Source organism: Botryllus schlosseri, chromosome 8 (assembly GCF_051294905.1).
Source record: "Botryllus schlosseri isolate E-star chromosome 8, Bs_hap1, whole genome shotgun sequence".
NCBI lineage: Eukaryota > Metazoa > Chordata > Ascidiacea > Stolidobranchia > Styelidae > Botryllus > Botryllus schlosseri.
In genome coordinates this window covers 14,444,387-14,469,081 of record NC_137243.1, presented here as the reverse complement: position 1 = coordinate 14,469,081, position 24,695 = coordinate 14,444,387, and the positions used below count along the sequence as shown (strand labels likewise).

Here is a 24,695-nt window from a genome sequence, read left to right as displayed (position 1 = left end):
ATTTATCGACTGTAACAATATTCGCCGAGGCATACGCGAGAAAATTGATATAATGAAGGCAATTTAACTTTCGTTACATTTAATGCAATAGAATCCAGCGGGAAATTTCCCCTAATTATCCCGCTCACGCAACACCCTCAGATATGACTTGTTGACGTAATACAGTGGCTGGCAGTGGCTACCTCGGCATGGCAGGCCAGCTCTCGCGAGATTGTCCTTCGCGACCGTAAACGCTATGCGGCGGCAGCGCCGAGAGAGACTTGACGTCTGCGATTTTTTAGAACGGGCCTCCAATATAAAGCGAATGACAACCCGCGATAAGCCAGTCGGATCATGGCGGCCCGGCGAATCGCTTCACCCGCCAACCTTTGACGCAGGGTTGTCGAGGCGCTTGCAAGTAAAACACCTCGCTAAGAGGACTGATACATATTTGAAGATAGTTTTTAATGATGTAGGCGTTTTTATAGCCAGCACTATTGCGCATATTCAACATTGCTTTACATTACAGACGCTATAGAATAAAATTACCTCGATATGAATATTATGCATGGGATATACGTAGCTTTACTTTTGCTCGGATACGTACGAGCGCAATTAGATGTTGATGTCGAACCGCCGACCGAAGACTTACTAGACGTGGGTACTTCAAGAAAGAAGACTGAAAGCTCCGTGAGTTATTATTTTTGTGTATAATATAAAATCCCGCTGTTGACTATGTATCAATTTTACGGTAACCAACGGTGTATTTGACACTTTCGTTTTGTGCCCACAGTATCAATACTAACCAATAGTAACTGGATGTCCGGACGTGAAATCGCAGTTGCATGTGTGCGACCAGCAAACTTCTAGCATTTTGTCACGTCATCAACCTCAGGGTGAAGCCAGGATAAACTGGCCGAACTCACCGGTATCAGATCATGACTTTTGATGTCGTACTGCATTCCCGAACGTATTTACGCGCCGGCACTTAACTCGTAATCGATGTTGGTAATGAGACGGGCATGAAATTTTTCAACATACTCGGTCAGATTGTCGCGAAAACTCTCAACAAAAGAATCCACGGAAACCAAAAGCGTAAGATTGTCTGTGTAGTAGACCTGACAGGATTACATTGGATTTGAAAACCGCGAATATTGTATGTCACTGAAGAGGGATAGCGAAAAGATACATACTACTGACATTATGGCCGATGGTCCAGCGCTAGTCAGTTAAATTCGCAAAAATGCCATGTCGTGACTTGTGAGAATTTGTCATGCAGAGACAAATACATTAGATTCGGTATGAACCGTAAAATTGTGTATCCATTTATGCCCGCGCTATACTTGACAGCATCTTGTAAGTCAAGGGTAGTTTAATGAATCAAACACATTTGCCAACGATCGAGCAAGGGATCAACTACTGCGTCGCTGCTCTGAAAGAAACTTTTTGTCATTCTAGTAAAACCACACTGTGCCTGTAAACTCCTGTTCGCATCCGCTACGGTAACGAGCGAATAAACATGTCACTCTTTTACATCGGAACAGAAAGAAGCTTTGGCCGTCTGTGGTGAATGCAATTGTCCGTCAACGCCACGGTGTGCCATCGGCGTCAGCGTACTCGACGACGGTTGCGGGTGCTGTAAGGTCTGCGCCAGACAGCTCGGTGAAAGGTGTGACGTTCGAAATGTTTGTGACCATCACAAAGGTTTACATTGCGACGATAATACCGGAACGTGCAAAGGTAATGTAAAATATTCGCTTAGTAAACACCAAAACATAACCAATGTGTAGGTCAACAGAGGTTTTCGTCTTGTTTATCGAGGCCAATAACAGTACGCAGCAATCTTCCAGATCTGACTCGCAAATTTGTTCATATACAATTGAACGCTCTACATGCCGGTGTTTACGCGATCATACTTATTCTTCGTGTTTACGTTTCAGCGCGACCCGGTCGATCGTGTCGTGTCGCTAACAAGTGGTACGAAAACGGTGCTCTTTTTTCGCCGACATGCCGTTTGGCGTGCTATTGCACCGACGGGGACGTGGCCTGCAGGCTGAAATGCGACTCCGCGCCACCGACGGGATGCCGTTATCCAAAGTGAGTCCTGGGAGTTTTTCAATAATTCATATCGTTTCACATTGTCTTTCTATCAATATCATAAAAAACATAGAGTAGCTAGCTAAATTGCGAAGGTAAATTTTATGAAGACCTGCCTCGGGCTAACTTGTAGGAAGGCGAAGACGTGTTATTAATGACGCCAGCCATAATATTTGACCGCCTTGCCCTGTCATGCGATTGGAACCAAGTTCACGCGATTAAACACTATGACGCCATCAACAACAAGAATGGCATAGACGTCAGCACAGTTGTATAGGAGTTGTTACATTCAGCGTTACACTCGGGGGATAATCTTATCTCGTATTTCACGAGATTGCAGTCCGCGATTCCAAACCCGACGCCAAGCAATGATTCGGAATGTAGCAACAACTTTCGGACACTTGAGATTCCCCAACACTTTCTGTGCGTGCCAATTTCAAGTCGTCTCGCATACGAAGAAATTTGCGATCACGCGCAGCTGGTCGGGCCGCGTAAATCTTCGATTCGTAGTGTAGTGTTACCGTGGATCCCATTTCGCAAGTTCCACTCCTACAGGCCTTCACACGGTCCAACCGCGTCACCAGACCTGTCATGGTCGAGCAGCGTCGCAAGTATCGCGACGCTTACGGTGGCAAAACTATTTGTCGAAAAACACATTAGCTCGTGCATCACATGAAGGGCGTTACAGTAACGACTCCGCGAGCGGGGAGAGTCTTGCAAATATTCGAAAAATTTCCCGAACCAATTTCGGCGCCAATGAATGCTGCACTGTTTTAATTATATAAAGGCCGAACCAAAGTGTAACAGCAACAGTCATGGTGGCCCGTAATGAAGTTTCTAAAAGGGTTTCCTAATGACTTTGATGCTTTTGCCAATAGTTGCATTTTCGTCATCATATCGGAGCGAGTGACGTTGCTGGATCATATCATATCAACAATATTCATGAACCCTATATACAGCTGTCCTCCACGTTAATGACGTATGCGAAATTATTGATGTCACCGCCATATACATATTGAGTAATATTGTTAAATAATCCCGACACACACATACTAACGTTTATCGCGAACACAATACAGCGTGTTGATAATGCGTGTTACAGCGAAACATAACTATTGTGAGCGAATTGACACAAAATACGAATGATCGCACAAATATGTGTTCCTGGTATTGAAAAGTACCGGTTGATATACGCTGATAAAAGTATAGCAAGACGTCATATCGCATGGATGAAGATGATATCGGTCGCTAAAAACCGTAAATGCAATATAATCTAAAATCGCTCCGTAAACAAAGCCGCAACACACTTGCGCTTTCGCGTTTTGCCATATGTCGGTAAACCAATGTCCCGGAAAAGTTCATTGATGGTCGCGCCACTAGCATATCAAGTATATAGGACGATAGGGTGCATATTTTGCGTTTGTAATCCTAAACTGTACTGGCCCCGTGACCCGTGTATCATCATTTCCATACCGGACAACTTGCTAATAGACTAACAAGCTTTCTGGTACTTTATGGGAGACCGAATCGCCCTACTTCTGAAAGAATTGGTGACGTACTTCTCAAATTTCGTCGGATACGATCTATGTTGAATGAAATCGAAGACGAATATAATCGCTGCAATCTCCCACCACAAAAGAAAGCAGGGACATAAGTTCATTCGCTCGCTATATCATCGCGAAAATAATAGATAAATCGTTAAACTGAGTCTGCATAAGTGATTTGACTATGAGAAATGCTTTGATTTGGATAGGGTAAATTGGAAACTACTATATTAATCACTTATCACAACGCTGTAATAGTAGCCCCGGAAGCTTTATTCGCCTACACAATGCAATCTTGCGGTGTTGATAAGAGGATGTCGTTTTGTCATCCTATAACATTAATTTGGATGTTATCCTCGAAGCATCGTTAGCATATTAAGCAGAGAAAGATTGCCGAGACAACTTGGTAATTTTCCTCAACAAACGGCGCGACTTTGGAATACTTTACGATACATTAGGTAATCCGTAAAATTAGACCTTACACCACACGTTTGGTCAACATATATTCCACTTAAACCAACAGTTTTAACAACTATAGCGTGCCACGGAGTTCCAGCGACAAATCAAATTTTGTTCTTCTCAATGACAACGACTGTGTATTCTAGACATTTTGTTGCGTCTTCAAAGGGCAACAACACGATAGTTCCAAACAGCATTTTAATTGCTTGCGATACGATTTACCATTTCGCACACAAACCGTCCGACGTCCATACATTCGTCAATTGTATACTATATCTCTCGCAGATATCGAGTTCAGAGCACTATTGTGGCGTGTTCCGCACTTGCTAATTTAACAGCGTTATAGGTGTATACCCCTGGCCGATTCACGTGGACGTAACGTATGTCAAACGGAAGTTTTACACGACTAAAACTAGATATCACAAATCGTTTGGTATCGGTATGTCATGAGCTGTTTCAATCAACAGTTATTTTATTATTCTTTCAGGCGAGTACGGACGTCTAGCAACTGCTGTTGGCAATGGAAATGTCACGATCGACCACATAGGAGCTGTAAGTCATGAAATTTCTTCATTATATTTATTTATTATCGATCTATTCTATTCCATTATCTATCTATTAACACTCGATAGTGAAAAATGAATGATGTCACAATGAAAAGTTACATGTTCCATCCTATATTTTTCTAAAGGCATTTCTGTCTCTTGAGTCGAGATGTACGGCTAATATAGATCGCACCTTACCAATCATGGCACGTTCAGTTCGTTTCGCAAACGTATTCACATTAAAAACGTAAGGCGTCTGCAAACGAACTGTGAATCGACTGCACATAAGAGATGCTGTTAGCATAACCTCCCCACGCACCATCACAACACCGGGAACTGCGTTATCAATTCAAATCATGGCGATTTTAAAACGGTTAAATACCAGACTGAAAACGTTTCAGCGCTAAGTTAATTTGGGCAAAGGGCCACTATCCACAAACAAAGCACAGGTTTTCGCGATCAAAGGCGATCCGGCGCTTTTTGCGAGTGTGATAATTCGCAAACTGTTTGATCAACAAATAATGTACGCCACACAGCTTCAGCGATCAACAAGATATACAAAGCACACAACATAAAGAAGAAATAAAGTGAAATGACTTTTCACAACTCAATTCCAGATTTCCCGGACAAAAATAGGTATTAGTAACTGTGCTATGAAGTGGTATTTCCCAGATATTGTTAAATGAAGATCTAAACTTGTCATTTTCGAAATAGGTAACGCAACACTGGGTACGACAGTCATCCTGACATCACTCCATCAGTTATCTTCAGGATTCGAAAAACAGCTTCCCATCTAGCGCATATATTAATCCCCACCACCACCAGGCATACTCATTCAATCGCATTAAGTTGGCGCCGGGTACACGGATCGTAAACAGTCGTAAAAATAGTTCTCATTTCTGCGTGATTACCAGAATAATTACCAATTCCCGCTTGCCGTCAAATGATTACCATACACACGTGAGATTACAAAACAACGTTTATTTGCTACTTCGGCGAAAACACTCAATCGCATTCCGCACCGGGTGAGACGTCATTCTCTTCGTGTGTCTGTTTGCTCGTTCACTGTCCCCGATTGATTACTCATCGATGAGGCATTGCAAGCGTGTAGCCTTACTATAAACTGGACGCAAAAGTCGCAAGACAAACATGCCACATTATCTTAAACTGGTTGCATCAGGCGACGCTGAACCGCAAAACAACCTAGGCGACATTCAGCGCTGGTATAGGGCTGAGATCATAATGAGAAATATTTCAATTTTGCCGAATGTACGGACGCGCTATAGAAAGCATATATATTTTCAAGTGCGGATTTAAAGAAAGTAATTGTTTGTCGACGTGTCAACACGATTATATAGATCGGTGATGAAATCACGACCATGTAAAAGGCGTTTTTTCTGTGAAATTGTTAGCATGCAACAACACAAGTCCCAAACTCGACTGAAACAGGGCTTGTACTTTTAATGAGAAATCACTTCTTCCCACATTTTCGGCCATCTTTAGAACCATCACAAGGTGTCCCTCTATTTTTCAATTTTCGGCGAATTTCAAACAGACCGCTAACCTGCTATAAACAAAAGTTCTGCTATGTACTCGGTACGCCACCTCGAGTCAATAGTTGTCTGTTATATTAACTGGAAATATTCTGTCGCTTGAAAATGCAATATTCGGATAAACACTGCAATGGTTGGAAACCACAAGTGCCAGGTGTATAAAATCTTTCTGATCCCAAAATACTCATTACAAACATTCGTCGATTTGGCAACGGGCACTCCACTATCTAATTTTGGAGTAATTCGATGTAATAATTTTTCCGATCGCGTCGATCTGAACAACTAGAAAATATGATAAACGGGAAATAATTTCGGATGATAACCAATCATAAAATTCATGAAATATTTCACTTCGACTCAATTCCGTATAAAGGAATGTGGAATCTGTTGTTTGAGCAAGGACTGCTGTTTTGTAATGCGGCGACATAATGGCAGTATTGTGTTGTGTGACCGCCGCCAAACCATAATGAACTCGATGTAAATATCTAATTAGGGGTCCCTTCTAAACCAGTAGAAGTATTTGAATTGTCGACAGTGTGCTAGATATCGATCAAAATTATCTTCGCATCTTGGGTTCATATTTCACCAGAACCTTCCCAACGGGTGTCGAATTCTTCCTATCTGGAAAGTGCAAATTTTCGGATTAAGTGATGGTTAGTTAAAATATATGTTTCGCATACCAAACTTCGGCTCGGTGATTTGTTACGTTAATAGATCCCGCGATGTATATGACATACCCAAGAACTTTAATTGCATAGAGCGGCGCTCGCAATTTTTAAAATATCACTCGAAACGCCGACATTCCTTCCACTGTCTGGCCCATTCTACTTGGTTATTGATTTAACTATTCCCTTACTTGGAAAAGTTATTAAAATCGTGAATAAAAGTCTATATAGTATCGGAGTCAATCGAAGTATACCATGCGTTCTGGATGCAATATACACGTAAATGGTGATACCCGATTCAATATTCCGTCTAATTGACAATTGCAAACAAGATATCTCAGCTTAATATATCAGCTTAATCGCGACGCGAATAAAGACAACATCCATGCACGGTGCAGGTCATACTTCTGATCAGCGATGCAATAAACATACGGGCCATACAAGTCTATTTTAGGAACGCAAGTATCTGCCAATTTGGTATTTCAACGTAACATTTATTGCAGCCAAAAGAAGCGATTCGCCCGCTGAAATCAAACGGCCCTGCAGGATTCAGAAAACTGAATGGAGTCCGTGCTCGGCGACGTGCGGGTATGGTAAGAGCGAGCGGTACTCGAACGACAACGCACAGTGCAAAATTACGAAAGAAGACAGACTATGCATTGTCAGGCCGTGCAAGCAAGTTCCTACGCCGCCTAAAAAAGTAAGTCTACAGTACATGCCTCCCTCATGGGAAATATCTCCAGTCCCAGCATCTCACACGCACGTTCCACTCATTACCATGATTCAACAATATAGTTGTTGATGAAACGGTTTCTTTTACCAGCACAAATTCATACAGACGCAAGCACGATTTCGGATTAAATATTTGTGTGTCCCATCTCTGCCGTAACGGCTGGGGAGTTGAACAAATTTATATACAAGTTACGATTCTCGTAAATTTCTAAATCGTGACTCCCATTCTGTTATCGAATCCGGAAAATTTGCTACTCAAGCTCCGAAGTTTTGAAATACCAGCTCCACCGCGCATGTACTCTTATACGAACGGAATCGCCAGCCTTCAGTATTACCGGACTATGACCTAACATCGATATCGCCCCATCATTTTGTCGCCATGCTTTTATATCCTCTGCTTTACTTCTCATCCAGAGTGCATGCCTCTTCTCTACTTGGCCTGGGCCAAGGTGGGTGTCTGATCTCAAAGACCACTCCAAGTCGTTTCGAAACCTTCCTATCTTTTCATTGTATCGCAGTTTTGTGGCGTTCTGAAATGATGAAAATATTAATAAACTGATACTTATACTGATCGCGACTGTTACTCTTACTCAAAGCTCGACCTCCGAATACAGTTATATTTGGAAGTTACTAAGCAATCAGGAGTCTGAAAATGTTGCGGCGACTATGACTCGTGCTCACCCCTCCCTCTCTCCTTTGATTTTCTTTGTACGCATCCACGGTTGTTTCTTCAAATACATATTAAATTATAAATCAGAAATACCGATGTCATTTGTATATTTGCAATTTCCAAAACTCGCTATTCTTTCACAGTCGAAGCGCTCCTGCCGCAGATCGTTCAGAGGAGACAAGCGCGTCCGAATCCGACTCGACGGATGCGTATCGCTCAAATCGTACCGGCCGAAATACTGCGGCGCCTGCCGACGCCCGGACAAATGCTGTCTCCCGCACTCCTCGAAAACCGTAGACTACGACTTCCGCTGCGACAATCCCGACGGCTCGTACCGGAAAACGACAAAGAAAATTATGATCATACAAAACTGCAAATGCGGACGTTTCTGTAGCGCTAGTGAAAATGAAATTTTTTCGAACGCGATCCGGTCGCATCGTAATAGCTTGCACCGGCCAAGACGATAATCTCTTAACCAAGTATCGGTATTAACACTGTATTCTGCAAAATAACCCGCCCGTGGGTGATTCGCAGCCTCTATACATCGGAACGAGACTAGACGCACTTCCGAGTAAGTGCGCGCCGAGGCGAACACGTAATATTGGAACGACACCACAGCACGGTGGCATGGATGTAGACATAGCCTACGTAGGAATCTTACTATATACCTTGACATGGTGCCGACAAGGTGTTAAGAGTAGAAATTGATATACAACTCGAGACGACGTGTGTAATGCCGTCACCAAGACCGAGGTCACGCAACCTGGCCGCAATCTTAAAAAATATAATTCTTGAAAATCTTCAACTATGCGCGGGCTGACTAATATTGCAACTGTAGTGTTCACGTTCATAAGGCTTCCTGGAATTTCTTTCCAATGCGATGACCGCTCGTCTGTGCGTGAATTATAGCGGAGTTAACGTTCAAGGCAATATGTCGTCTTATAGATTCGGAATCATAATTCTTTCAATTCTTCGATTTGTTATTTTGTTCTTGATGTCATCTCATTTTTCCTTAATTTATACGTTAGTCTTTTGCCTGTTTTTATACTGATATATTTCGGCACGTTTTCAAAAACAGTAAATATACGTTTTGTGCTACTTTTTACGTCGGTGTGTTTTTTGTGGGTGCGTTTTGCTCGGGCATAAGTAGCACTATAAGAAGAGGCGGGGAGGTCAAAGTAGTTCCTCATGCGAATTAAGTAAAAGTAACTGCAATGCTGGAAACTCTCACCGATATCCAAGACAGTAAAATCGACATCAAGTCTCAAGTGTATGTTTTGACGAGTGTACTAAGCAAGCGGTTTCGAATGTTTTTAGGACGATGCGATTGGAAATTGTGTCAGTCGAAGGCCGACGCCAAACAGGGGTTTTGAAACATGCATATATACTAGTGAGTGAAGAGCTTCTTGGAGGTACAGAACTTCAATATACAAATGAATAGTATATTCATATTGAAATAATCCAGAATATTTTCGGCTGACACTCGTTAGGGGTAATCGTCAGCAACTAGTGGAGAATTGGAAAAAACATTGTATATCAACAATCGTATCACAAAATATGACGTCACCAGCATGAATAATTATCGAGACGACAGATTTCTCGTCGTTGGGAGGGGCCGCTCACACTTCCATTTGTGTGCCTTGGAGTCGACTTTTATCAAAATATACCAACCCAAACTCTGTCAACAAAAGGAGTTCCTGTACCACCTGAAAATAGTACATTAAACGCTCTCTCGATTGAAATTTCATGCTGGTGACGTCATATTTTGTGATACGATTGTTGATATACAATGTTATTTCCAATTCTCCAGTAGTTGATGACGATTACCCCTGACGAGTGTCAGCCGAATATATTCGGGTTTATTTCAATATGAATATACTATTCAGTTGTGTGTGACTAATACAAAGGGCTTACGTGATCTCACAGATTGCCGTAATTCTGAAATCGTACTTCGCGATCATCATTCAGAGGTTGTCTCATAAAGTTATGCGAATCGATCGGAGAAATGAATAATATGTATTCTTTCCTCAAGCACTGTTGATGAAATGCGTAAGTAAAGTTTACAATAAAAGTTATTTGGTATATAATGGAAGTAGAAAAATCATACATGAGTAACCGGAAAAGTGGAAGTAGCCTACTTCATTTATTACCACCTTAGCGCCGTACCCGATTCATAACTAAGAATAGGGCGATATTACGGAAATAGTAGTTATAGATCCAGCGAATTCATTGTCATGTTTTGAATGACCAGGTACCTCACAGACCTGTGGATATAACATATTTTGGTTACGTCGGATGTCGGAGGAGTCTATTAAAGTAGGCCGAAAAGAGGAAGAAAAAGACCAAGCTACACGAATACGCTTTTAACAACAAAAGATGAAACGGCTTATGAATATGACCTGCTTGACCCAACGCATGGTATGTAGGATAAGGAGATGTCAAGGTAATACTCTATTGGTAGTTGCCTCGAGAGCTACTTCACAACAATCTTGACGACGCAAAGAATGAAAACATTTTGGCCCCAACAAAACAGTTGTTGTTAGTGCTAAGTACTCGAGTGGTCCGTCTAGTACTCGGACACCTGAGAGGAGATATGGGATTTCTGCTGTAGCAACTAGTGTCGCCCAAGCCGATATTACGCCCAAAGGAGGTGTTTTTATAGCTGGACAATGCGCGACAACAACTCAAATATTTCCCCGCCCCCTATCTGCTCAACGAAGTATAAAGATTACCTATAATAAAAACATGGCGTTCTAAAAATAGTCACAGCTAATCCATCAGATTGCCTTGGCTACAGTAACATTGTATTCGAGTAAATCAATAATTCTTGTTTCAAATCATCCATAATCTCAGAGGATCTTCAACGACCGACACACCCAAGTCCGATCGAAATCGACAACACATTGAAGGCCTACCCATTGAAATCCTACTGAGATTTGGAATTTATACCACCTGCCGACTACGGACGGCCAAGATACGCAAGGTAAATTAGTAGAACAAATACCACGCTCGACATCTCACAATGATCCGATCCTGTTCGATAAATCCTGTTCGACACACCCAAGTATCATCGAAATTGCCAACGCATTGAATTCCAACCCATGAAAAAACACTGTAATTTGGAATTTATACCCAAACCAACCTTATTCGGTGGTGATGGGTAAAGATGTAGAGCCCTTCCTGATCACCGTCTATTAAGATATAGCATGATCTTTTACGTTCATTCAACAATTTTGTGTTCTGATCTAGGTGGCTTAGCTTGGTGTTAGTTGTATCCGTTAGATGACTACCTTATGGTTGCATATCCGGTAGTAATGTTTGTTTGTTTGTTTGATACTCACGGTGCTTCGACTACATTGGTCATTTTACACCAGGCCGATATTATTTTTATTTTTGATTGCCTATATTTAGCGACTTGTAGCATGTTCCACGTCTAGGTCTAAGACACCGCTTACGCGGATCACATGGCGAGGAGGAGCCTAGATAAATCTCCAGGAGTTGTATACCATTGGTGTTGCAGCTGTGGATCACACCACTACGCTATCTCCCACTACGCATATCTTTCATTATTTGCATCGCCTGAAGTGTGCGATGTGAACGTCTCACTTAAATATTTTCTCTTTCTTATCATTTGAAGAGCTTGTTATTGGAGGTACAGAACTTCAATATTGAATAGTATATTCATATTGAAATGAACCAGAATATTTTCGGCTGACGCTCGTCAGGGGTAATCGTCAGCAACTAGTAGAGAATTGGAAAGAACATTGTCGTCTCCAAAAATGTCGACGATTGTATTAAGCTGACTTTCTTCTGTTTCCCAACTGACACCAAACAAAAACACCAAATGGATGAATCTATTATTTGATGACGTTAAAAAAATCTCTCGAAACCCTGACAACATAATAGAATAACAAATATCAGCAAACCAGTACAACAACAACATCAAAACAGACGACCTCCATCGCGTCACTCCACATATAACTGCACGTGCACCGCAAAGTGCTCGAGGTGGCGAAGGGTGAGCCATGACGAAATAAACCACCGTCACAAACATTGTATATCAACAATCTGTCTGTATTTACCAGAGATGAGCATGGATTAGGATTAGGTTTTGAAAAAACAGGATTTGTGAAATTTTGTCGAATTTGGATTGGATTTGGATTAGACATTTTTTTCAGAACGGATTAGGATTTGGATTAGATTTACCTATTTTCTGGGAGATTGAAATGTCGTGTGGCGAATGGCGACAAACTGTATTCAGATCAGTTATTAATGTACTTATGGTTACTAAGTTATCTTGAATCAAGTGAATCGTTGGTTGTGAAAGAAAATTTTCGAATCCCTCCATTGCATAAATTAGTATTTTTTCTGAATTTCCAGTTGGAATCGGATTAGGATTGGACATGGACTTGAATAAGAAAAAGTTATGGATTAGGATTTGGATTTGGATTTCAATGTTCGGATTTGGATTGGATTAGGACATAGAAATTTCAAATCCGCTCATCTCTGGTATTTACCAAGGCCAAAAGGCGAATAGGGCAGGTGGGTGTCGGCAAGTCGTTTCCTATTCTCCCAATATCTTTTCATTGGATCGCAATCTCGCGGTATTTTCAAATAATAAAATATTATCAAACGAACACGCGACAGTAGGGGTCTCAGCTTTCCCGTGGCCACTTACTGGCCACAGATATTTTTGTGGCCGGCCATGAAAATGCGTTGTCTCGTGGCCGGCCACAGTGAATTTCATGGCCGGCCATAACAATTCATCGTGGCCGGCCACAGTTCATAGCCAGTTCGTGATTTTGTCACATCTAGTTGGATCAAAATCCGCCCTTTGCATCCAATTTGAGAATAGTCAAGTAGATCTTCTTCATTTGCAATACGAACTTGCTGGTGGCAAGGTTTGTATAGACGACTTCCACTATATTATCGCACGTACCTAAGTTAAATTACCACTTTATTGAGTAGTTTAGAGATGGGTTCAAAATTTGCACGGCTTTACACGTGTTACCTTCTCTATTCGCTGTAGAAATGAATTTAATTCCCACTGACTATTGAAAAAGTACTCTGGGACGGTGCGTTGTAAACTAACACCGAAACATATGTTCCTTGAACGTTCTAGAATATAGATAAATATTTGATAGAGTAATGTATGACCGTACTGCGTAGCCTACATCTTATTGCTCGGTCAGACGAACGTCTTTACATTAAAACTGGTGTTCACTCAGATTTCATGCCAGGCGATCAACACAATGGGATTGCGTGGAAAGATAAAACCGTGGTGCAGACTCGATAGCCTCGCAGTTTCTTCGCATCTCCATCGCCCAAGCCCATTAGTGATGCAAACGTAGATAATCTGACTCCCTGCCCCTCTTTCGTTTTCTACATAAAGAAACCGTCATATATTGCTACAAAAAGTTTGTTTATTCCGTTACCAATTTCACAAGATCTGAAGCAATTGAAGCTATGATTACAATCATTCACAATTCATATACAAGTAGTTGCGTGAATGCAATGTGTCCAGTACAAGCTTTTCACAGAAAACACCCAGCAGGGGCACGAGAGATCTGATACACTTTACACGGCGATAAGTATTTGCTCTGCATTCAAATGTCGAATTATAATGAACGATTGGGACTTATCTGTGTCATCAAGATTGTTCGCTGAATTGCACATTGTTCCCTGCATCAACCACAAATATATCATGCCTATTGCTCAATTCGCAGGCTTGGCATGGGCATTTTTTCATAGGTCGATGGCGCTGCATTTGATGTCGCATCGATCGATGATGCTGCTTTAGATGACGCAAAGTATCAGAAGTTATCTATTATAACAGTAATTTAATTATATAGCAGGCACATTTACGTCTTATGCCCACCACATCGGTTAGCAGCTTGATCTAACAACGACATGTGATACAAATCGATCCTTGCACCCAACTAATCAAGTATCCTCTGGCATACACGGCATCTTTAGTGACTGCGACATGCATCTCATTCGTACATTATTTGCTTCGACCTGGAAGAACGGCACCTAGTTGGATATACAATATACATTATACATACAAATTATATAGGATCGGAAACGTGACCAAAACCAAATTTCTGGGAACAAAGCCCCACATTTCACCAGTATGACCGGAAGGTTAGGCCACATCGTTGCCTTTATTCTACATCTACAGCACATCTGCAGTGTGTCAAGTTCACGTGCTGCTACAGCATAGAAATATTCTTAGATTCATCGACAAAACTCTCATCGTGCAAATGAGTGCAAGCTCTATTGATGCTGAGGATCTCGAACGTCGTATGTATTGTATAGCAGTACGATAATCAAATATGTATATAACCGTATATCGCGGACTCATCATAGACCTGATACAGAAAGGAAGGATTGTATCAGCCTGGCATTATCCAATTCACAGCTATTGAGCTATACGAAAGATAACAAACTATGGAATTGTTTGCAACTAAGACATATCAGATCGGGGGAAGCACCGGCCACAGCGAGCTGCTCTGCGGCCGGCCACAGAATGTAATGTGGATTTCACAGCTTTTCTGGAACATGAAACAGATTTTCCACATATTCTTGGTTCGTTGATTCCGTAATTGTTTCGTTCGGGTACTTTCATTACGGTATTTAGTATTGAAAACAAGAAAACAGGTAAAATGACGGCATATTGACCGATCCAGTATCTCGATGGAACAGATTATGCATTCAAGGAGGTATATAGTCGAGTCTACTTAAGCGTAAATCGAAAATCGGCAGTGAATTAAGACAAATTACCAGTACGGTATTGTATTATTCATAAATTCATCAGGGCAATCCACGAAAGTTTTTAAACTGCTCCTACAAACATCCTTAAACTGCATGATCAAATATATATGTATTACTTATTCGCACCGCAGACTCATCATGAACGATAAACATGGTTGAAAAATGAAGGGCCTTATCATCATCATATTGTTAATCGTAGGTTTGCATATTTGCAAAATAAAACTAACTATACAATCGATTGCAATTGCAACTGCAACTGCACAATGCACATCTTACGGTTGAAAATCAATATCAGAACGGGGGAAGCACCGGCCACAGCGAGCTCTTATCTGGAGACGGACTTTCAGCATTCCCGTGGCCACTTACTGGCCACGGATAATTTCGTGGCCGGCCACAGATATTCCGTGGCCGGCCATGAAAAGTGCTATTCTGTGGCCGGCCATGGTGATTTTCATGGCCGGCCATGAAATTTCAGTATGGCCGGCCATGAAATCTCCATGGCCGGCCATGTCAAACTCATTCTCATGGCCGGCCATGACTAAATTTCATGGCCGGCCATAGCCAAATTTCATGGCCGGCTGCAATATATCAAGTTAGTATCGATGATAAGTACTGTATGTGGCCCAATCGTGGTCAAATGCATGCTCAATTATGTTCTATTATGGGCGTACAGTAAATAGAACTAGGTGAGAGCGAGAGTTTAGCTCAGTTTATATGCATTTTCACCCGAAATACCAGAAGAATAGCGATACAATGAAACGATAGGAAGAAGATGATAACGATCTGGAATATAGTCTCTATATATCAATTAAAAACAAAAAAAATGATGCAAAGAATGCATTAAAAAGGGGGATATCCACTAAATGAAACAGGAAATAATGGTATAGAAAGCTAGAAGCGATGAAGACATTATCAAAACTAGTAAATGGTAAGTGTTGATTTGTATCTTTTTTATAGAAATAGACCTAAATATTCGGCTGACAATCGTCACAGCTAATCGTATGCAACTGCATAGAATTGGAAAAAACAATGTATACCAGATATCTGTCAGAAAATCTCTATAAGTTCCCCAAAAGCTGTGAGATTCACATGACATTCTGTGGCCGGCCACAGAACAGATTAGAGCTCGCTGTGGCCGGTGCTTCCCCCGTTCTGATATTGATTTTCAACCGTAAGATGTACAATGTGCATTGTGCAGTTGCAATCGATTGTATAGTTATAGTTATATTTTGTAAATATGCAAACCTACGATTGAACAATATGATGATGATAATGTCCTTCATTTTTCAACTATGTTTATCGTTTATGATGAGTCTGCGATGCGAATAAGTAATACATATATATTTAATCATGCAGTTTATGGATGTTTGTAGAGGCAGTTTAAAATCTTTCGTGGATTGCCCTGATGAATTTATGAATAATACAATACTGTACTGGGAATTTGTCTTAATTCACAGCCGATTTTCGATTTACGCTTAAGTAGACTCGACTATAAACCTCCTTGAATGCATAATCTGTTCCATCGAGATACTGGATCGGTCAATATGCGGTCATTTTACCGGTTTTCTTGTTTTCAATACTAAATACCGCAATGAAAGTACCCGAACGAAACAATTAGGGAATCAAAGAACCAAGAATATGTGGAAAATACTGTTTCAAGTTTCAGAAAAGCTGTGAAATCCACATAACATTCTGTGGCCGGCCACAGAGCAGCTCGCAGCTCGCTGTGGCTGGTGCTTCCCCCGATCTGATATGTCTTTCCAACGCTATAGGACATGTAGTTGCAAACAATTCCATAGTTTGTTATCTTTCGTATAGCTGAATAGCTGTGAATTGGATAATGCCAGGCTGATACAATCCTTCCTTTCTGTATCAGGTCTATGATGAGTCCGCGATATACGGTTATATACATATTTGATTATCGTACTGCTATACAATAGCCTACATACGACGTTCGAGATCCTCAACATCAATGGAACTTGCACTCATTTGCACGATGAGAATTGTGTCGATGAATCGAAGAATATTTCTATGCTGTAGCAGCACGTGAACTTGACACACTGCAGATGTGCTGTAGATGTAGAATAAAGGCAACGATGTAGCCTAACCTACCGGTAATATTGGTAAAATGTGGGGCTTTGTTCCCAGAAATTTGATTTTGGTCCCGTTTCCGATCCTATATAATTTGTATGTATAATGTATATTGTATATCCACCTAGGTGCCGTTCTTCCAGGTTGAAGCAAATAATGTACGAATGAGATGCATGTCGCAGTCACTAACGATGTCGTGTATGCCAGAGGATACTTGATTACTTGAGTGCAAGGATCGTTTTGTATTGCATGTCGTTGTTAGATCAATTTGCTAACCGATGTGGTGAGCATAGGACGTATATGTGCCTGCTATATAATTAAATTACTGTTATAATAATAGATAACTTCAGATACTTTGCGTCATCTAAGGCAGCATCATCGATCGATGCGACATCAAATGCAGCGCCACCGATCGATGAAAAAATGCCCATGCCAAGCCTGCGAATTGACCAATAGGCATGATATATTTGTGGTTGATGCAGGGAACAATGTGCAATTCAGCGAACAATCTTGATGACACAGACAAGTCCCAATCCTTCATTATAATTCGACATTTGAATGCGGTGCAAATACTTATCGCCGTGTAAAGTGCATCTGATCTCTCGTGCCCCTGGGTGTTTTCTGTGAAAAGCATGTACTGGACACATTGCATTCATGCAACTACTTGAATAGGAATTGTGAATGATTGTAATCATATCTTCAATTGCTTCAGATTTTGTGAAATTGGTAACGGAATAAACAAACTTTTGTAGCAAAATATGACGGTTTCTTTATGTAAAAAACGAAAGAGGGGCAGGGAGTCAGATTATCTACGTTTGCATCACTAATGGGCTTGGGCGATGGAGATGCGAAGAAACTGCAAGGTTATCGAGTCCGCACCACGGTTTTATCTTTCCACGCAATCCCACTGCGTTGATCGTCTGGCGAGGAAGCTGTGTGGACACCAGTTTTAATGTAAAGACGTTTGTCTGACCGAGCAATAAGATGTACGCAGTACGCTCATACATTACTCTATCAAATATTTATCTAGATTCTAGAAAGTCCAAGGAACGTATGTTTCGGTGTTAGTTTACAATGCACCGTCTCAGAGTACTTTTTCAATAGTCAGTGGGAATTAAATTCATTTCTACAGCGAACAGAGAAGGTAACACGTGTAAAGCCGTGCAAATTTTGAACCCATCCCTAAACTACTCAATAAAGTGGTAATGTAACTTATTAGGTACGTGCGATAATATAGTGGAAGTCGTCTATACAAACCTTGCCACCAGCAAGTTCGTATTGCAAATGAAGAAGATCTACTTGTCTATTGTCAAATTGGATACAAAGGGCGGATTTTGATCCAACTAGATGTGCCAAAATCACGAACTGGCCATGAACTCGTGGCCGGCCACGATGAATTCTTATGGCCGGCCATGAAATTCACTGTGGCCGGCCACGAGACAACGCATTTTCATGGCCGGCCACGAGATATTCGTGGCCGGCCACAAAAAAATCTGTGGCCAGTAAGTGGCCACGGGAAAGCTGAGACCCCTACTGCTTATCTGTTCTGTGGCCGGCCACAGAATGTCATGTGAATCTCACAGCTTTTGGGGAACTTATAGAGATTTTCTGGCGGATATCTGGTATACATTGTTTTTTCCAATTCTATGCAGTTGCATACGATTAGCTGTGACGAGTTTCAGCCGAATATTTAGTCTATTTCTATTAAAAAAAAGATACAAATTAACACTTACCATCAGTTACCAGTTTTGATAATGTCTTCATCGCCTCTATCTTTCTATACCATTATTTCCTGTTTCATTTAGCGGATATCCTCCTTTTTAATGCATTCTTTACATAATTTTTTGTGTTTCTAATTGATATATAGAGACGATCTCAGATCGTTTGATCTTCTTCCCATCTTTTCATTGTATCGCTATTCTTCTGGTATTTCGGTGAAAATGCATATAAACTGAGCTAAAATGTCGCTCTCACCTAGTTCTATTTACTGTACGCCCATAATAGAACATAATTGATCATGCATTCGACCACGATTGGGTCACATACAGTGATACTGACTTGATATATTGCAGCCGGCCATGAAATTTGGCTATGGCCGGCCATGAAATTTAGTCATGGCCGGCCATGAGAATGAGTTTGACATGGCCGGCCATGGAAATTTCATGGCCGGCCATACTGAAATTTCATGGCCGGCCATGAAAATCACCATGGCCGGCCACAGAATAGCACTTTTCATGGCCGGCCATGGAATATCTGTGGCGGGCCACGAAATTATCCGTGGCCAGTAAGTGGCCACGGGAATGCTGAAAGTCCGTCTCACACGCGAAGTAATCAGAGGAATGGTTATCACCAGGCCGTGTTATTTTTGGCATTTCAGGAGCCAGATGCCAAAACTGCCAAAAATAAAAATTTGAAAATGCCAAAAATAAGCAATTTTTGGCATATGCCAAAAATAACGCGGCCTGCCAAATAGTGTATTTCGTTCATGGTGTTGTGTTAACAGGACCGCGTTTCAAGCGAGAAGAGCGTTTGTGAAAGGCAGGTTTCTTAATCTGGGTCCAGCCCACCCATTAGGTGTGAAAGCATGGTGTCCTAACTGGTGTGGGCACAGCGTGATTGAACGGCTGACTGCATTTGGTTTACGTCATACTTTCCATTTGTCCAAAGGCAATTTTACGACCATTTTTGACCGGCTTGTCGAGCACTAAATTTGATAAAACGGGTATCATTGAGAAGCTGCCGCAGTACTGATGATTAAAATATAAATTATATTCTGCTCATTGAGCTGGAACTCCCAAAATCAACCACGATTTTTGCATTGTGATCGAGTTGAGCATTGTGACGCAACAAACTGTCTGGCTATTTCTGAGCTGCATAGTCTCGTTTTTCCGGACAGTCTTGTTGCATCAATGTTCTTAAACAAGCTCAGGACTCTCCCATGCGAGTTGGTAATATTAAAGCCACCTGGAGTGACAAAAGTCCTCCGAAAATATATCGGTAGACTGAAGGAGAAATGATAGTCGGGCTACTAATGTGTTGAGAGACAACACAGGAAACTCCTGGAAAAGGATCGGGAAGAAAATTCTTTCCGCGATGAGACCGATGGCACTGGCGAAGTGATCTTTTTTCATGATGCGTGGAAGCCGGTCCGGCCCTCCAAAGATTTACAAGCTCTGAAAACCTTTTGTGGATGACTGGCTACATTCTTTCCCTCAACGGCTACTGTTGAAGCCGATATTTCCCAGATTCGCTGGGCGAGAAATGAATTTAGGAGAAACTTAGCTGACCTGAGTTTGGAAGCACTGTTACAGTGCAAACGATTTAAGTCTATTCAACAGCTGTAACAATCAGCTGTTGAGCGTGTTTGTTAGGCTTTTCTTTCTTTTTTTTTTGCTTATTGGCTCCGAGTCCGATGGATACTGCATATTTTGTGGTTTCGTTTGATATTATTAACCTATGAAATCGTTAGGTTTTTTCTTCTTCTTATTGTTTGTTGGCGCTGATTATACGTGGATCCTGCACATTTTGTGGTGTCTTTTGACAAACTAGCCCAAATAAAGCGTTTTTGTGACTAATTCGAGGCTGAAACTATCTATTTAGAGGACGATGCCAAAACTGCCAAAAATAAAAATCGAAAAATGCCAAAAATAAGTTATTTTTGGCAGTTTTGGCATATGCCAAAAATAACACGGCCTGGTTATCACTAAGGCAAGTTTTTGCAACTTTTGAAACTTTTTTTACAGCTTCCGACAGCTTGCTAGATACTCAGAATCTATGTACAATGATGTTTTAAGCTGCTTGGAGGGATTTTATAGTGCAACATTTTGCAACTTTCCTCCATTTTTCAGACCAATTTTTACTGCAACTTTTATCAAATATTGCGTCAAAATCAAAATGCTATAAGCTATTTCCAGTATGGTTCTATTATCTTTGATTTGCTTAACAAAGAGCTGTATGATGGGTTTGCTGCATCTCACTGTGTTATCGATGACACAATGACTTGCAAGCAAGAAGTTTAACTACCGCTGCCAAGAACGACCATATCCGAACGATATGTAAATAGATCGATTTAGTAATTCTGTCGTTTAAATTTGAGAAATAGTTTTCCATTTCACGAACGCCCAGGTGAGACCACCAAAAATTACATTACACCTTATTCAGGACATTGATTTTGTTAAAGTCGCCTAGAATGAGTTTTTCTGCAACGCCCTGGGTCAAGTTTGCAGACCTAGGGGTTTGGGGTGAGTTATTTGACTAGTTTTTGGGTGAGGAGTTTATCGCTATGCTGTTTGGCTCTTTTTTTTTGGAAAATTATACCCCCGTTGCATAGTTTTCTTGCAGTGAACCGGGAAAAAATATTATTTTGTGCGGTCTCGCCAGAATGTACGTGAAATGGCAAAGTACCGAATTTAGCAGCTGTGCAGGAACTAGGTTATACAACAGCACCTTCCTAGTATCTCATACCCAGAGGTGGTCTGTAACGAAGTACTTCTACTTTTTCGAAGTACTCAAGTAGTTTGCCTCTACTTCTGGTACTTACTCAAGTAGATCTGATTTTCGCTACTTCTAATTCATAATATTTTGTGATCTACTTACTTACTTTTCGCTATTTTCAGTTTGTCAAGTAGAAGTAGTTCAATCTTCCAATCAGGAAGATAGCCTGAGGAATTTCGGGGCTGTTTTCACGGAGTATCAACATTTAACTTTCATAAAAGTAGAGTAAAGCCCAGAATTTGCGTCGCGCTTCGCGCGCAGTGGATATACGGCGTTAACAGTATGACTTCACGCAAGTATCGATAAATATAATTTAGGTAGCGGCTTGGCGTGGTTCCGTTCACACAGGGATATCTAGAACTAGATATCTAGATATCCCCGAGTTCACACCACGTTGTCGCCCTTCGCCCATATGAAATAATTCATCGCATACAGTATATATGGCTAATCATAACGTTTGAAACTGATGTTTCGCAATCTAGCATTTACTTGTCATATCGTAATCTAGCATGTCCATTGTCCATGTCCATGGCGCGTCCTAACCTGGAAAAGTGGACTCTGACATTTTTTTTAGTTTTAGAACTGTTTTAGCATACCACCTTTGAAACTTTCTGGACTAAAGGCATGAAATACGTGTTCCACTTTTAGAACTAGTATTTATGTTCCATTTTCAATTCATAGAATCATATACTGTGAGTTATAATTAATATAAGTTCTCTAGTCTGGATAACATACATGTTGAAGTATAAGAGCAAGTGTAGTAATGCCTTTAAGTTACGGAAATAAAGCTACACAATATGGCATTTTTACGGTCCACCATATTTTTTATTAACGTTTACTAATCGCGCAAAGTGTTTACATCGTATCCTATACAACTTCTCCGTATTGCTCTTCGACTAAACTACGGACCTTATAATATAAGGGATGGTGCCATACCATGCTATTTTCTAAAATGTGCTGTTCAAGAAAACAGGATAAGTATCGCATTTCCATATCAATCCTATTATTTTCATCCCATGATGTGGACGAATGCTTATGATATCGAAAATTTGTTACCTGCTGGTATGCATCAATATGAATCAAGCTCGTCACCTTTCGCATAGTTCAATTTGCACCTTTATACAATCCATGTGAACAAATTAGGATCGTTTTCAGAACTACTTACTCACTTGAGTACTTTAAAAGTCAGTCAATTCTACTTCTACTTCAAGTAGTTTTAGGTTGCTTATGGAAGAAGTACTTCTACTCGTACTTGAGTAGATTTTTTTCGTCGCTACTTCTACTTCTACTTGAGTAGCTTTCTTGATTACTTTGGCCACCTCTGCTCATACCATACTAATTCAACAAAAATCATAAATGCAACTTTTCACAGCAACTTTTGTCAAAATTAAGTGCACCTTTCTCGCGATTTTAGTGCAACAAAAACTTGCCCTAGTTATCACAATAGTATTTATGGCCATAAATAAATCTTGGAGCCTATTGGCTAGAAACATCGAAACTCGTACATGCGAAACTACTACGTGAATCACAACCAGCATCTGCAACACCATAATTAGTCATGCATATCATACTGACAGGAGTTGTATTTCGTTGTATTTCGCGGCATATAAGACAATCTGACAATATTCTTAGACTAATTTGTGGCATACCAAACTGATACTTCAATATTGCAGATATGGGCTTCAGTAAAGTAGATATATAGTCGTGCTGGAAAACATTCCAGGCTCACGCGCAATTTTACAGCCTCTGCCTCGTGCCTTTTGCCAATTTTCAAAGAGGGCAGGAGCAGCGATTGGTTCTGCAGCACTTTAAGTTGAGTAGATACTGATTACAGATAAATAGGCTTATATATCTGTTGATTCGCCTCACAGAGTAAGTGCTTCCGGTATGGACTGCGAATCACGAACAAGAGGCTAAGCTAGGCCTAACCACATTATAAGCACCCAAAAAGAGCACATTTTTGTCTGCAAGCAAAAACGAAAGTAGAATGGTTAGTGGTTTCGTTTGAGTTTGATGATGTTTTACATGTTTTACACTTTATATACAGCCCATGAATACTTTGCAGATACCTTAACTTTTCCCAATAACGAATGATCATTTATAACGAGTTCGTGAAATTGTTTGGACGAGATATCATTGAAATTATATCCAACCACCAAGATTCTCGAAACTTATCCAACCAATAGTCTGGCTGCTATTGATGATATGTGAACCCCTGAAAGGTTCTGGTTCGTGTAAACACGAACCTTTACAAAAGGTTCGCTGTGAAAGCGAGCGTGAACACGAACCTCTGACGTCACAGTCCCAATTTCAAACACATTTCCATAAGGTCATAACTGAGGCATGTTTTTGTAGCAGTTAAATCCGTGGAAAGTTGCATTTATTTTTGACAAAAGTTGCAGTAAAAATTTGCATTTAATTTTTCACAAAAGTTGCACTAAAAGACCACATTTTGCTCGGTTGACTAAAAGAAATCAACTTCCCAGTTCCACCAAAAAAAAGGTCAACTTTCCGGCTCAGCTCCAAATACCCGTATAAGCGTTACTCTAGTGCTGATTTACGGTATTTCAGTCGAAATTGGCCGTGTATTTCACCAAAATCAAAAATACTTTCATGAAAAATCGTAAAAGTTGCAAAAAGTTGCACTATAAGATTCCTTCAAACAGCTTAAAACAGCATTCTACATATCTTACGAGTATTTAGGAAGCTGCCGGAAGCTGTAAAAAAAGTTGCAAAAGTTGCAAAAATTTGCCCTAGTCATAACTGTCTTCCTACTACAAGTACATTGTAGTGATTGTACATACTTGATGGACAAAATAGATTAGTATTTTAAATCCAATAATATCAGCTTGTGACGTCCGAAATTATAAAATCTGGATCGTCACGCTTGAGCTCGTCAACTCCTACTGACTATATTGTACAAATGTATGTAGGCCTACTTGTACACCATATAGGTCTGTTCATAATTAAATATTTTCAAATTTTACTGGCTACTTGAAATTGTTGGGTCGTCTGAAAAAACGATGCACAACAAATTTGGGTCAATTCCAACCAGTAGAATCGATGTTATTGATGTTCAAAATTTCGGATCT

The 24,695-nt window shown here is 40.7% G+C and overlaps 1 protein-coding gene across 1 annotated transcript; it reads left to right on the top strand.

Moving 5' to 3' along the window:
- The first annotated feature begins 410 nt into the window (after positions 1–410).
- Positions 411–9,349, top strand: LOC145444526 (CCN family member 2-like). Its single transcript, XM_080322513.1, has 6 exons — positions 411–669; positions 1,524–1,719; positions 1,920–2,076; positions 4,567–4,631; positions 7,346–7,542; positions 8,388–9,349. Exons 1-6 carry the CDS (start codon positions 535–537, stop codon positions 8,709–8,711), a joined length of 1,074 nt encoding a protein of 357 aa, XP_080178639.1. The 5' UTR covers positions 411–534; the 3' UTR covers positions 8,712–9,349.
- The last annotated feature ends 15,346 nt before the right edge of the window (positions 9,350–24,695 follow it).

Coding starts and splice junctions, on each gene's coding strand:
- LOC145444526 (XM_080322513.1), top strand. CDS start 535: ATGAATATTATGCATGGGATATACGTAGCTTTACTTTTGCTCGGATAC. Junction 2,077..4,566: donor ACGGGATGCCGTTATCCAAA/GTGAGTCCTGGG, acceptor TTATTCTTTCAG/GCGAGTACGGACGTCTAGCA. Junction 4,632..7,345: donor CGATCGACCACATAGGAGCT/GTAAGTCATGAA, acceptor CATTTATTGCAG/CCAAAAGAAGCGATTCGCCC.